Genomic DNA, 16,110 nt, shown 5'->3' with positions numbered 1-16,110 from the left:
GTTACTTACCCAAAGAGCCAAATAGTTTTATCAATAAAAATTTAATATTTCAGCTATCTAATCCAAGTAACTCTTGATTAATAGACACATTACCCAGATATTTTCTTCATTACATTCCATGCATTCAGTTAATATTTCTGATTTTAATATAAAGAAGACAGATAATTAAGACTAAATTGTTATTTAAACTAAAGGCTAGTGTGATAAGGGGCTTTGTTACTTCATACCAACAGACAATGGACAAGGTGTGCTGATAACTGTGCTGTATCAGCTGATCTCCGGCGGTTTTCTGAGCCCTAAAGTTTCCTCCCCTGCATAGGAAGAAGAGCAAGACCTAGTCTACAAAGGCCAAAGCAGAACATACATCAGGACTAAAAGTAGCACCTGATGCCACTGAGGATGCTGACCTCTACCTCCCTGCTTTGAAATATAGTGAAGGAAAGGAAACCAGAAGGAAAGGAAGCCAGGAGGAACTCCCAATGCATAATAAGCAGAAGAAAAAAATCCATCTTTGGAAACCGGGCCACTCAGAATCCTAATATAATACTATCAGGAAGAGAATTACTAGCAAACCTTGATTATGGGGATTATAAAGACTAACAGTAAATAGCAACAAGAACAACTGAGGTCAAATGTTTCTAGCATACAAACAAATGTAACCCATCATGACACAATCTAGTTCACAATTCATTTCAAGGCTACTATTTAACATGGTAATATATCTTGTAGTGCAAATTAAAATTTCTCATATAATTTTCCTGCTACAAGGAAGACATTTCTAAACAACCTATGGCCATTAAGTGCATTTCCTTTCAGAATCAAACAAACTTATTCTCCATCCATTAATAAATGCCACATAACTTTTCTTAGTATACAACAGGATATCTCTCACTGAAAAAGAGTTTACTCACCTGGAGAGTTTTCCAACAGCTGAATATGCCATTGACAGTAGCTTAGGGTCCTTGAAATTAAGAAGGAAAAAAAAAAAGGACAAAAACAAAAAACAAAAACACAGTAAACGGCAAAACCTTTTGCTGCAATTACATGCATTACTTTACTCCTTGATAAACCTGGTCTCATTCTACCTAAATGCAAGATATTAGCATCCAAACAAAATAAACAGAACAAATCTAAACCCAGAATTCATCACACTAATTAAAGGGAAAGACAAATAAAAACCTTTTATTCCCCAACTAACTCCCAAAGAAAATGCAATGGTCATATATGAAAAGGTGTCTTAACTGGTGCTAAGTTCAGGATCTTTTCAACACTATGTAACCTGCAAACACCAAAATTCTTCTCCAACGCATTAGGAAAAGTTTATTAACTTATTAGAAAAGTCACCACTCATCTAACAAGCTAAGATCCTCCCTTTTTCACCCAAAATTACAGTGAGCAATTCCTATAAAATCTGCACTTCTCATGTCTTCCATATAAAAAATTAAAGGGATCATAGCATCAAGTAAGTTAGTGAGATTGCCTCCTCAAAAAAATGTTACATGGTTTAATAGAAACCAATTGTCTGTCTGATTACTAAGAAAAAAAATAACACTTGTGTGAGCTGAAGTTTGTACATTTAACGTAGGATTCACTTTCCCACACCTAGTTGACCACTCTTATGGATTCAACTTCATGGATTCATCATTGGAAAGATATGCAGGTGTTACCTGCAAGTAAGGGGATTAGGACCCTGTGATTTATCTGGCTCTCTAATCTACTTTTAAATATATAAATTCTCCTAAAAAGCCCCAAAGCATTTTTCTGTCTACCAACCATCCAAAGCATCTGACTATGTATAGCATAAAAATAATCTGGTTCCTAGGCCTTAAAAACCATACAAGCACTATTCAATAGAAGACAGGACAGCCAGGCCCAACACTGCCCCCAAAGCTTAACTGCATAACTGCACAACTAATTAACAGCTTTTGACTAATAATATCTACTAAGGTGCCTTCATTGTGCTGAATCATTTATGTGAATATTTCATTTAATGTTCACAGTAACTCAACTAAATGGTATTATTTTCATTTTCTAATAAAAATCAAAGGTCCAAAAAAAGCCAGTAACTCAGCAAAAAAAACAAAACTAGGATTTGAACTCAATTCTAACTCCAAGTGGCAAAATCTTAATCACTATACTACTGCAAACATGCATTCACGTTTAACTAAGACTTAGGAAGATAATGCTAATTAGAGTTCTTGAGACTTTAAGTAAATTCCCCTGAAATACTGGGGATGGTAAGAGTGATATTGCATGGACTAACAATGGGATTTGAAATGCTCAATGCAAAGAGTCCTCATCTGGCTAATCCTAAGGAATCAAAAATTTACTGAATGCATGTTTTGACAAAATTCTGAATCAGTAATATCTCAGACCCTAAGAATTAACACTGTTTCTCAATATATATTAGCAAATCCAAAAGACCCATATAGAAATAAATTATAAAATAAAATTTAATTCTTTTCACTCCATTTTTACATAGTGTCTAAAAATAGAATAAAATGTATTTGTTTTTTAAAATGTTATTTTTAAAAATGATAAGACCCCTCAAGATGCATATCAGTTTTAACACTTATTTCCAAAAGAAAAAGATTGCAGTAATTTCTGCAATTTGCTCTATTCAAGTAAAATGTTAAGAAATTATGGCACAGTATCAAACTGTAACTAACTAAATCAACATGTAGAAGACCAGGAAAGTTTATAATAGAAAATACTTTAAAATATAAAATGTTAACAAAATTTGAGTTAAGTTACTTACTTCTTTATACTCATTGATTAGCTTGGTGAGGCCATTCAAAAGCATTGGACCTAACGGCTTAATCTTGATTTCTGGACAACTTAAAAAAAAACAAACACAAAGCAAAGTAAGACTCTCATAATTACTTATCTTTTCAAATACTTAAAATAATTAGAAACAACTGAAATAAATTAATCTAATAAAATCTGAAATTTTTAAAAGATTAGCAAACATCTTTCTTTCTAGATAAGATGTACTTTAATCATTTGATCACTCCAACAGTTTGAAAATTTTATAGTCAAACTAGATACCCAGTATACAAAATTCATGCACAGAGGGGTGTTCCCTCAGCCCAGCCTGCACCCTCTCCAATATGGGACCCCTCCAGGGAAGTCCGATTGCCCATTTAGGCCCAATCCTACCAGGATCGGACATCCCTCTCACAATCCAGTACTGCTGGCTCCCAATTGCTTGCCTGCCTGCCTTCCTGATTGCCCCTAACCACTTCTGCCTGCCAGCCTGATCACCACCCTAACCACTCCCTTGCCACCCTGATTGATGCCTAACTGCTCCCTTGCCAGCCTGATTGCCATAACTGCCCTCCCCTGCAGGCCTGGTCACCCCTAAATGCCCTCCCCTGCAAGCCTGGTCACCCCCATCTGCCCTCCCCTGCAGGCCTGGTCCCCCCAACTGCCCTCTCCTGCAGGCCTGGTCCTCCCCACCAATTGCTCTCCCTTGCAAACCTGGGTCCCCCCCAACTACCCTTCCCTGCAGGCCCAGTCATTCCCAACTTCCCTCCTTTGCCATCCTGGTCACCGCTAACTGCCCTCCCCTGCAGGCTTGATTGCCCCCTCCCAACTGCTCCCCCTTGCAGGCCTGGTCCCTCCCAACTGCCCTCTCCTGCTGGTCATCTTGTGATGGCCATCTTGTGTCCACAGGGGGGCAGCCATCTTGTGTGTTGGAGTGATGGTCAATTTGCTATTACTCTTTTATTAGATAGGGTAGTTTGAAAAACTTACGTTATACAAATGTGATGCACAAATTGCAGAGATAATGTTCTTAATTTGGAATTTGTATTTGTACCAAAAAGTCCATCATACACCACCTATGAGAAAGAAACTAGTGGTCAAGAACAACAATTAATAAGAATAGTAATTGACTATTCTCAACTATTAGGATTCAACAGCACATCTTTCGCACTTCACCTTACTCTTCCAAAATTAATGTACTTCTTTTTAATATATGTATACGTTTTAGCTGATAAACTTAGGAAGCCAATCAGTAATCCCAATCAATAGTCTGTGGAGTGACAAACACAATGGCTGATCTGACAAGTCTGCAAAACTTTGGGGTCTACCACTAGGAAGTCACACAGAGTTCAACGCTGCCATGGGCCACCACCCTGCCACTCCATGTCGCACAGAAGACTCTAGCAGATGAGATCACTTTGGGGGAATTAGGTTTCTAAATTACATATAGTCATTCAGAATAAGTTATACAAAAAGCTTCATGGAAAATATCAAAATTAAAGCATTATAAAGTGTACAGACAGGGTATAGGTGCTCCATGTATTATGTAGTAATGTCTAGACAGCAAAAATATATAGTAGATGAGGACTGTTGAATATCCAAAGGGTTAACATTAAACATCAATATCAAAAAAATCTAAACTCCTCAAATTCCTACTTTTTATGGGAAAGATAGTTTTACACTTCAAAAGAAAAAATCCTTCATACTATTTCCTGAAACTACTCTCAGTATTTTGACCTTATTTAACAATAATAAGTGACTGGACATACTATTGAGCATCTGCTATATAATCAACACTCCACAAGGTACTGTGAGATATAAAAAAGACAAGCATTGCTATCAAGGCACTCAACCTTGTTAAGGAGTCAAGTACATTCATTTAAAACAGGGGTCCTCAAACTTTTTAAAGTGGGGGCCAGATCACGGTCCCTCAGAGAGCTGGAGGGCCGGACTATATGAACTACTAATTCCTACTGTAACACCTCGGCTGCGCTCACTGCCCAAAAAACCTGGCGGGCCGGATCAGACTCCTCTGCGGGCCGCATGTGGCCCGCGGGCCGTAGTTTGAAGACCCCTGATTTAAAATGACAGGACAGTACAGGCAGTGTGGCTCAATGGTTGAGCATCAACCTATGAACCAGGAGGTCACGGCACATGCCCAGGATATGGGCTTGATCCCCAGTGTTGGGTGTGCAGGAGGCAGCGGATCAATGATTCTCACTCATTGTTGATGTTTATATCTCATTCTCCCTCTCTCCCTTCCTCTCTGAAATCAATAGAAATATATTTAAAAATACATAAAATGACAGAACTATAATCAAGTGTTACCTTTGAAAGAGATTTTTTAAGAAAATTAATGTGATAATGCTATATTATATAGAATAATATGGTCAGATAATAGAGGCAAACGATTAATTAGAACACTAAGGTTTTGTGAAGGGAAATAAAATTCATGCTGCACACATATGAAAAGAATTGTGTAAGTTTCTTTCATATGTTCAAAATCATGATGAGATAACGTGTGTCTAGTTAAAACCATTGATGTCTGATAAGAAGCTACCTTTAAAGGATTCTGTGATTGACAGATGGAGAAGAAAGGTGTAGGGCCAACTATGTAGGAGAATAGTAATCCATCATTAGAAATAGGAATATTAAAAAAGGAAGAATGTTAAGAGGTGATGGACAGTGAGTTTGTCTTTGAAAGTACAAAAATTTAGGGCCTATTTTAAAGACATAAAAAACTACAAATAAAGTATATACCTACAGATGGCTATGAATATTTTGGCCCAAAACTCTTGCTGCTTATTATACAATGCAGTGTTACCACAACCAAATTTTCTGAAACCAAAATTATCAAGACACTGTCTGGGAAACAGTACTTAGAAAGTGAAATGGAAGCAGCTCTGGTAATTTTATGTTTCTCTGGAGACATACAACAGGAACTTGAAATTAGTAAAATATTAGGGTACCGGATACTGGGAACAAAAGTTTAACAGAAGATAAAATAATCCAGCCCTCTACTGCTAAGGTAGACAGTGAAGAGATTTAACTAGAAGGAAGAAGTGGCCATTTGAACAAATAAGCCTTTCGAAGGAGAGACACTATATCAACCTACCTCCTGAAGATCCATTAATGCACTTCTTTCTCTTAAGCAAAGAGACATAAAAGTTGGAAACAGACCGTTTTCTCTGGAAAGAACAAATTACCTGAATGTTAGCTGGGAACGTTTCTGCAGCCTGTCTGGAACGAAGAAGATGGGGGACAATCTTTAACTTGACTCTCGTACTGACGGGGTCCCTTTTCAGCTCTGGCTTCAGAACTGCTCCCTGTCAAAAATATTTTGGATTATAATTTACCATTTCAAAATTACTGTGAACTCTGAAAAAAAGTAATGAAAGAGCATCTAAATCAGTGATCTCAATCTTGTTTCAAAATCCCTTTTACACCCTTGAAAAATTACTGAAGACTTCAAAGAGCTTTTGTTTATAGTAGAATGCCTATCAATATTTAATAAATTAAGTTAAAACAGATATTTTAAATACTTATTCACTTAAAAATAGTATTAATAAATCTATTACTACTATATATTTTCATAAATAACACTTTTAAGAAAAGTGTTTTTCAAAACAAAAAACTGTACTAACAGAGTGGCATTATTTAATATTTTCTGTAAATCTCTTTGCTGTCTAACTTAATAGTAGAGGGCTGGATTATTTTATCTTCTGCATTAAATCTGTTGTGATATGTTGTTTCAGTTAAATAATATTTTTTAAAAACAGCTTCACACAAATGTGGATGGAAAAGTGGGGGTAATTTTAGACTTTTCGGATAATTGTGGGTATTCTTGATACTACACCAAAACCTAATAAGCAATCACTTGTTAAAAGTGAGCTGCCATTTGGACTTGAAATCCTTGAACTTTTGCATACTCTATTTAGTTATACTAAACCCCTCTGGTCTATGCAAGTACCCTTGTATGCTTCTGTAACACCAGAGATCATCTGGAAAATACTGACTCACTTACTGTAAGCGTACGTTGCGTTATAAGACTTCTAGAAAGGAAAACACCACCACCAATCTCATCAGAAAAGTCAGGAAGTTCTGACAAGCTGTCAAGCTCATTCTAATGAATACACATTTTCCAAAATTTGGTTTTTGCTTAAAAGCTCAATTTTTACCAGTGCCAATAAATCATGTTGTTTTTCTTGAAGTCTCATTTTTTTTATTTTAGAGAAATATCTGACAAGCATGTGTCTAACACCCACAGTTGTTCCCGTCTACTCTTCAGATAAAATACTTACTGCTTCATCAAGATATTTTAAGTATAGCTGAGTTTTCTTTTTTTACATGCATTTTCTTTTAATATATAAAGAATGAAGAATAAAATGTTGGCTAATATCATTTAGTGACATAGCTTTGATTCATGCTAGGACTTCAGCTACTGCACCTACTGTTGCTTTGCAGCATCAGTTCAAAATATCAACACAGTCAAATTTTTAAAAAGCAGTAATTGCTTGCCTTCGTGGACCCCTAAAAATCTCTCTGTGTCCCAATAAGGGTACATGGACCACACTCTGAGAATCACTGATCTAATCCAACCCCTTCATTTTTACACAAAGAACATGAGGCCCAGAGAAGTTCTGTGATTAATCAAATCTCTCCTCCACAGTACATTTATTATGGCAGCCACTGGGGGTAGGGGGGCGCATCCCAATTCCCAATTAATCATTCTTTCTGCGATATCACATGCAACTGAATCTAACTAGAGCTAATTTTTAAAACAACTCTTTATAGTTTAAAAATAAGCAAACAAATAATCCCTGTCTGGGCTTGGACTTGGAAGACTTTCAAACATAACTTACGTTATTAAGCAAACATTTTACTTTAGGCTTCAGAAGAACCTACCTATGGCTCTAGATTCTAGGCCAGGGGTCAACAGAGTACAGTCCGTGGGCCAAATCTGGCCCACCATCTGTCTTAACAAGGCCTGTGAATTCAGAGTAGTTTTTAGGATTTCAAATGATTTTTTGAAAATCAAAATAATCCTATCCTATATAATAAAGAGGTAATATGAAAATTGATCCTCATACACTTGCACAAGATGGCTACCCCATGTGGTCAAAGATGTCCACCACAATATGGCTGGCAGAGGAGGGTAGCTGTGGGCGACCAGGCCTGCAGGGGAGGGCAACTGGGGGCAATCGGGCTGGCAGGGGAGCAGTTAGGGGGTGGTCAGGCTGGCAGGCAGGCGAGCGGTTGGGAGCCAGCAGTCCCAGGGATCAGGCCTAAACCGGCAGTCAGACATCCCCTGAGGGGTCCCAGATTGGAGAAGGTGCAGGCTTGGCTGAGGCCTGTGCACAAATTTCAGGCACCGGGCCTCTAGTATTTCATAAGAGGTAAAAATTACATGAAATCCAGTTTCAGTGTCCCTTAAGTTTTACTGGTACACAGTCATGCTCATTAAGTGTGTGTGGCCTACCAGTGCTTTCACCTACATCAGAGTTGAGTAGTGGCAGCCTCACAACCACGTGGCCAGCAGAGCCTTAAATACTGAGAGGAAAAAGTTTACTGACTCCTAATCCAGACATTATTTAAGCAGTTGAATTGAGAACACCGGATAAGGTAATCTAAGTCACCAGATTTTACTCTACCTATAAAACTATTATTTTCTACAGCACAGGTTCGGCTTAAATAAATATAAATAGGAAAAAATGTTCAATTACACAGAGCTCATGTAACAAAGTATTTTTTATGGGGATGTGAGAAAACACAAAAACCCACCTCTTTTGTCTTCAGTGGTATATCGCCAAGGTATACTTTGTACATCTTATTAATGATGGCAGGATTATTCCAGTCAATCAAGCTACAGAAAGTTTCAACACAACTTGTTAAAATTATTTTTCACCTACTTCAATGATTTCAAAAATGATAGCCCCAATATTTGTTACCAAAAACTAAAAGTTAAAACACTCAAATGAAATGGGAATCTGACATTATAAAAGAGAAGAAAGGGGATTAACTTCATCAAAGTTTTTAAACAGAAGGAAAAAAGTCACTTTTTCCATTTTGATCAGTACATAGGTTCCAATGGATCAATTTGGCACCGCAGCACAGAACACTAAACTGTATCCACTCTCAGGGCCCATGCCATGGAGCAGTTCCAACAGAGTACAGCTATACCTTGTTCAGAGAGCACTGGGGCATTCTGTTCAACCACTTGGAAATTCCTCTCAAGGAAATTCAAAAGTAATAAAGAGGGTGACCAAGAAAATTTTACCCATTCAAGACACAACCCTAGGAAGCTTGCAGCCCATGGCATTTCTCCAATATTGTGCCACTATAATTCCCAGCATCTTCTTCCTTATTTACCAGAACACACTTGCAGGTTTAGCATCTAATCCTTTAGTCACTAAGACAAATTCCTACTTGCGCCCCACAATAAGGTAAATTAGAATACTGTGTGATTGATGATTGGCACCCACCCTCTGCAGCAGCTCCCAGTTATTTTATAAACCTAGTTAATAATACAATCTTGAATTCCACTTGATTAGCAAGATTTAACTACACTATCTTCTGCCCTTGGATATTGGTTCTGCTTTCAAGGTATGCTCTATTTGTGCAAACACAAATTATCCTGATGCTTTGAATATTTTTCTAATCATCTCTTCTTTTCTAGCTTGTCAATCTGCCTCTTCTTTGGATATCTGCAATTCCACTTCTTCAAACTCATTCTGTAATGATAACTTAGTTATTATTCACCTACATTTTCCTCAGCTGATGACTACTAACTAATCCTCAAGCTCCACTATTGTTTCCCTTTTATAATATTGTAGATTTAGAGATTTTTGACAAAACACTTTAGGAAAAAAAAAAAGTAAAAACTTAACAGTGGTTAACTATTAGGGATAATTTTTACTGTTTCTTTTATTGTTCCTCTTGGCATCTTTCTAGCTTTAGTTTCCTGAGTAAATTTATGTTGTAAAAATTCAGAAACATAGAAAATAAAATTCCTTACAATCTGCACCATATTCCTCCTCTACTCCTTTTCAGTAACCACTAACTTTGCTATGTATCTTTTTCTAGTCTTCTTGACTACGCAAGTAAAATAGGTGTGTGGGTATGGCACATAGGTAGATTTTTAAAAATAGGTCAATAGATGCATCACTTGAAGAGATACTTTGGAATATTTGTTTAACAAAATGAAATAATATCTACATAATGTTCTCAACTTACTTTTTACCTCTCAACAATGTTATATTATTTATGGAAAAATGCATACATTTAATAGACAAAACCAAAACTAATATTTAATACATCTGTATTTCCAACAATCCAATCTACCATATGGTGTAAAGAATGAAGCCAGCTCAAACACAATACAAAGTTTTAAAGGAAAGTATTTTGATATTTCAAAACCAAATAAATTTCTTAAAAGAGATATCAGGAAGATAGAGTTATAAGCAGCATGAAGGAATTTTAGACTTGGGGAGAATGTTAAGAACATTCTCGTCCAACTTTCTTATTTCACACAGTCCAAGGCCTGGCAAAGTTAAGTGAGTTATTTCAAATTCAGAGAATCAGCAAGAGGCACTCCTCCTGTATCTACTTCACATGCCCCTTGGTTATAAGCCATTCCCAACCACCATCACACACAGACTTAGTTAGCTTATATTTCAACAAACTTCAGATACAATGAAGTTAATTTCCTTATTCTGTTACACCTACTTGTATTGTTTCTTAGGAAAGAGAAAACTACAGTGCATGGAACTTCTATAAAGCTTTATTTCCTTATCCACATTCAACTATCTTTTAGCATGTTATTATATAAGCATTAAAATAAATTTAGAGCCGAAACCAGTTTGGCTCCGTAGTAGAGCGTCGGTCTGCAGACTGAAAGGTCCCAGGTTCGATTCCGGTCAAGGGCATGTACATTGATTGTGGGCACATCCCCGGTAGGGTGTGTGCAAGAGGCAGCTGGTTGATGTTTCTATCTTATCGATGTTTCTAGCTCTCTATCTCTCTCCCTTCCTCCTCTCTGTAAAATATCAATAAAATATATTTTTTAAAATTAATTAAAAAAAATAAATTTAGAAAAGAACTATTCCATAATTCGATTTTTTTCAACCATCTTCATTTTTTTTCTTTGCACATGTCATTTTTAAAATCAGTGCACATAACGTTTTGTATTCTACTTTATTAATTAGCCAGTACTTGGAAGCAATTTCCATGCTGCTTAATTTTTTTATAGAGGTCCAGACATGAAAATTCATGCACTCGGCAGGGGGCAGAGGGTATTTGTCAGCCCAGCCTGCCCCCTCTCTCTCACAGACCGAGAGCCCTCAGGAGCAGGCCTAAACCACAGTCTAGCCTCCCTCTGCAGGAGGCAACCAGGCTGATCAGGGGAAGTCGCCATCCCCATCACCCAGCCACTGCTTCTGCTGCAGGCCACCACGGCTGCCTGCTCTCGGCCCTCACAGCCGCCACGGCTTTGTCCGGAAGGGCGTTCCGGATTACGAGAGGGTGCAGGCCCAGCTGAGGGGACCCCCTCCCTCCCGCACACATGGAAGTTCATGCACCAGGCCTCTAGTTATACATAATTACCTGGCAAATATTTAATATTCTATATAGATAAACACCAGTTCTTTAAATTCATTACCTAGCCAAAAGTCTCATTTCTTATCATAATAGCTCTAACCCCTTTCGGTTTTAAACTACTTCTCCAAACAGCTTTTCTTCTTTGTCTAATACAGAATTCTGCTTGTTAGCAAGCTGTCCTTATTACAAATTAGTTATATTTCATAATCTCATAAACTGAATGTTTTAAAATCCTAAAAGAACAAATACATGCTGAGCAATTTAGAAATCTAGCCTCTTTCCAATTCTGAGAGTTTAAAAGTTTAGCCATGGCCAGTTTTTCTCAGTGGATAGATCATCAGCCTGCAGACTGAAGGGTCCCGGGTTCAATTCTGATCAAGGGCATATGCCTGGATTTCGAGCTCAGTCCCCAGTAAAGGGCATGCAGGAAGCAGTCCATCAATGATTCTTTCTCATCATTGATGTTTCTCTCTCTCCTTCTCCCTTCCTTTCTGAAATCAGCAAAAATATGTTTTAAAAAACAAAAATTAAATTAAAGAATAAAAGAGATGTAGTTTACCTCTGCTTGCTTTTCAATTCTAGGTCTGCTGCCGTTGCCACACTGTGGCGAGTGTCACTCGAAGCAATCACCAGGTGGAGAACAGCCTCGAGTTCAGGCACCTGCTCAGCTTCTATGAATTTCACGATACCCAATTTGCACTGTGGATGAAGGGAGGGAAGGAGAAACAGTGATCAGAGAAACAAAGAACACCAACTAAAAATACTGTTTAACATTATCAATATGGCCCTAAACCAAAGATTAATAGTAATAACAGTAGCAGCTCCTATTTAGCCAGGGACTGTACTAAATCATATATACCGTTTCTCCGAAAATAAGACAGTGCCTTATATTAATTTTTGCTCCCAAAGATGCACTAGATCTTATTTTCAGGGAATGTCTTATTTTTCCATGCGCTAGGTCTTATTTTCAGAGGATATCTTATTTTCGGGGAAACACAGTAGTCATGATTTCATTTAATCCTCACAATCTATGAGGCATTATTATATCCTTTTTTCAGATGAGGAAAGTGAGGCAAGGCTTAAGAAATTAAGACACATAGCGAGTGATGAAGGCAGGATTCAAACCCAAGTCTCTCAAATTCCAAAACAATAATAATATACAGCCTTACTACTAGGATACACAGCCTCTCTAAAATCACAAAACCTTGAACTGAAGTCCAAATTCTAAGCCTCCAGGTAAGAATGGTGGTTTATTATAAATAAAGTTCTTCATGGATATGACATTTCAAAAGGAATTAAACTCACATTCCTTGAGTTCCACTATATTGTTAAAAATATTAATTCTTGTCCTCAATATACTGACATTCTGAAAACAGTCTGATCTGAAATGTACTCTAGTCAATGCAAGCGAATTTCTATTCAAACAGTATTCAATGTAAATAACTGGCTAAAATGAAATCCAGACTAAAGAGAGATTCTGCTTAGAATTTCATGTAATGTAATATAGCTATGAGTCTCACTAAAAATAAACATACCTGGTAAGTAAAACTTTAACTTTACCTGAAGAAATCAGTTACATAATAGTTCTATGCACATGAAATAGGACTGATACAATTTAAAAGTATTAAATGACAAAGGATGCAATTTAAAAAGGTATATAAACATCATAAAAATGCCTGCCTTCCCTCCTCCTATAAGAGCTACAATGGAGAAGAGTCAAACATTTACTTAAGCCATAAAAAAAGGATAGGTATGAGAGTCAAGCATACAAAAAATGTTTAAAGAAAACTAGAAACAATACTAATGTCCATCAATAGAAGACCATGTGGCTTATATGTAATTAAATTATATACAGAGAATAAAAGGAATGGCATTTTTTTTAAAAAAACTTGATATACTGTTAAATAAAAAAATATGAACTATAAATAATGTATTATATAAGTAAAAATGTATATGTAAAATTGTCTTTGTGTGTACATACGCACACAGAGCATGACAAAGTAGGTGGCAGGATTCCAGGTAATTTTTAATTTCTCTTTATAATGTTTTCAACTAACTGAATCTTTAAATTAATCATTATTTTTATCAAAATAAAAGCTGTTTATCTGGAAGAAAATATGTAAAACAAAAGAGATTTAAAAGTTAGAGGAAAACAGCTTTCATCCTGTTCCTTTCAACCCTAGATTATGAAGCTCACCAAAGGCATACAGAAAACCTTAGAAATGAGCAAAGAATGCCCAACATCAGACTGCAACTGAATGTTAACAATAGTTCTCCACCACTTACAACGTTAGACGTAGATTCAAAACCTGGTTGTAGAAGTGAGACCATGGTGAATCTCAAAACCTTTTACCAATGAAAGTAACAATTTTTATGCCTCTTTGGGTTGCTGTGAGGATTAAATGAGATAATGAATTCAAAGTACTCATCACTGTAGTGCCTGTCACATAGTTCACACTCGATAAAAGAGTAGCTTCTGTTACTTTTTACCTTTATTTCTTACTTACATCATGGCTCAAGAAGAACAAAAGAAATCCATAAAACATGAAGAAGTAAATCTAATTTAACATAGCCCTCACAAATCGTTCTATAAATCTGAGTGGCAAGAATGTCCCACTTGCTTTTCCCCCTCTCATTGGAACAGTTTTGACCAGTGGTCACTCACATCCCCAAAAAAGAAAAGGATCAAATCACTTATACTGCCACGGAGATAAAGAAAGGATTGGAGAAGACGAACCCAGGTTGCTTGAATTCCAAAATAATTACATACTGATCTCATCTGTTCTTCCCTGAGGTGCCTGATGACACAGACACAGTGAGGCACCTTCTCTGTAGAGCACCAGTCTTTTTAAAAAGCTGCTCAGAGAACATCTGTGTCCTGTTTAAATCCAGAATAAAATTCTTAATGCCATTTTTTTAAATTCCCAGGAAGAAATATAAAAGGGAGTCATGCTTTCTCCCATATTGTCACTTCTGAGTACAGGTTCCTCACTATACACAAAATGTACAGCCCTAAAAACACTAAATAATGTAGGATAATTTGTATTTTAACTGCAGCAACACAGCTAAATAATTATTAAACCCATAATTTAAAACTAAAGTAAAAGAAGTTAAATATACTCAATTCAAAAGTGAGCTGTATTTCATACTTGAAACATGTAAGCAATATTAGAAACGCTGAAGAAATCCCACTCCTCCCTTCCCCTGGGGCGTTAACAAGGAACTGACATGATGCAGAGTGCACATCACATCAGCTGCTCCTTCAAACACGTTTCAATACAGAGCCTGAACACACTGTGTGGCACATGCCGTCACGGGCTTCACAGGGGCACATGTTCAGGGGTAAGCTGCTTTATGAATAAACAGTATGTGATACCTGTTCCAACTGTTCAGGTGTCCATGGGTTATCACCAATAACTCGTTTAGCTGCATAAAAGCTCATTCCTGGGGGAGGCTGTGGTATGCCAGAACTTCCCCCACTATTTGAAGAAGAACCCTGTGCTGAAGATGAATTTTGGCGACTCTGGGATTCATTTAACACATATCTGGAAAGGAAACAGAAATTTTACCCCTCTCTATTAAAACACATGCGTATATAATACATTCACTTACAAACCTTCTTTGCACAGAATTCTGCTAAAAGAATAAACACTTAAAAGTAAAATTTCATCATAAAGAAAAATGTTAAAGGTATCTAAAAAAGGTACTACATCTTCAGCAAATGGACCATTAGAGTATATCTGTTCAAGTTGGTTACAAATAAACTATAGTAGTTACCAACAATAAATATTTTATTCAGCCGAAACCGGTTTGGCTCAGTGGTAGAGCGTCGGTCTGCAGACTGAAAGGTCCCAGGTTCAATTCCGGTCAGGGGCATGTACATTGGTTGCGGGCACATCCCCAGTAGGGGGTGTGCAAGAGGCAGCTGGTTGATGTTTCTCTCTCATCGACGTTTCTGGCTTTCTATCTCTCTCCCTTCCTCTCTGTAAAAAATCAATAAAATATATTTTAAAAAAATATTTTTTGTTCATTCTCAATCTATAAACTATTATTCTAAGAGGCACTGTGGACCCGTTGCATTTTGAGTTTTTAGTTGACAAACACAGAAAAAATTTTTGATGACTTTGGGGAGGGGATAAAAAAAAATATTGCTTTATACTCAAAGCAGAGAATATTTTAACAGCCATTTATATTGCTGGTAAGTTGCAATTCACCTTCAATTCTCCTTGAACTCCTTATGTCCCTGCATTACAAAAACTACTAAAACCACTTAGCACACAAGCACATAATGTTCCCAAAATAAATTAAAAAAAGATCAAAAAGGAAAAAAGAATCAGCTTTCCCAATGTATAGTCAAAGCCCTTCACAGCTATTATTTATTTAATTTATCATCCTATTTCATTTTTAGCTTCTATAGATTAAAAACGAGATTTCTGGTAAATTCATTTCGATCCAATTGAATTGGTATAGCTCATCTATAAAATTTCTATGTGAAAATTAATTCAATTTCCTTCAGACTCTAAAAGTATACGCTAACAAATTATCAGACCAAATACTAAATAAAATCCCTAACACAATAAAAACTAAAGAAAACGGTCAGAGCTTGATGGCACAGTAAATTATACTATACTATTAATAGCTGCTCAGTGCACAAAATTCGTGCAGGTGGGGGGAGGGTTCCCTTCAGCCCAGCTTGCCCCCTCTCCAATTTGAGACCCCTTTGAGGATGTCCAACTACCAGGTAAGACC

General features: G+C 36.8%; 1 protein-coding gene across 4 annotated transcripts in view; it reads right to left on the bottom strand.

Annotated features, from left to right (window-relative positions):
* The window catches only part of ECPAS (Ecm29 proteasome adaptor and scaffold), a 94,071-nt gene that overhangs the window by 44,809 nt on the left and 33,152 nt on the right, over positions 1-16,110 (bottom strand). For all 4 annotated transcript variants that reach the window (XM_084898157.1, XM_084898155.1, XM_084898158.1 and 1 more), the window contains 7 exons: positions 14,738-14,906; positions 11,921-12,060; positions 8,548-8,629; positions 5,973-6,092; positions 3,757-3,842; positions 2,759-2,837; positions 912-961 (listed from right to left, as the gene is read on the bottom strand). In XM_084898157.1, the coding sequence (XP_084754283.1) occupies positions 912-961; positions 2,759-2,837; positions 3,757-3,842; positions 5,973-6,092; positions 8,548-8,629; positions 11,921-12,060; positions 14,738-14,906 (726 nt within the window). The remainder of the gene's footprint in view (positions 1-911; positions 962-2,758; positions 2,838-3,756; positions 3,843-5,972; positions 6,093-8,547; positions 8,630-11,920; positions 12,061-14,737; positions 14,907-16,110) is intronic.

This window comes from Pipistrellus hanaki, assembly GCF_964339955.1.
Source record: "Pipistrellus hanaki genome assembly, chromosome: 11".
In the NCBI taxonomy this organism is placed as follows: Eukaryota; Metazoa; Chordata; class Mammalia; order Chiroptera; family Vespertilionidae; genus Pipistrellus; species Pipistrellus hanaki.
This window is presented reverse-complemented; position numbering and strand designations above follow the sequence as displayed.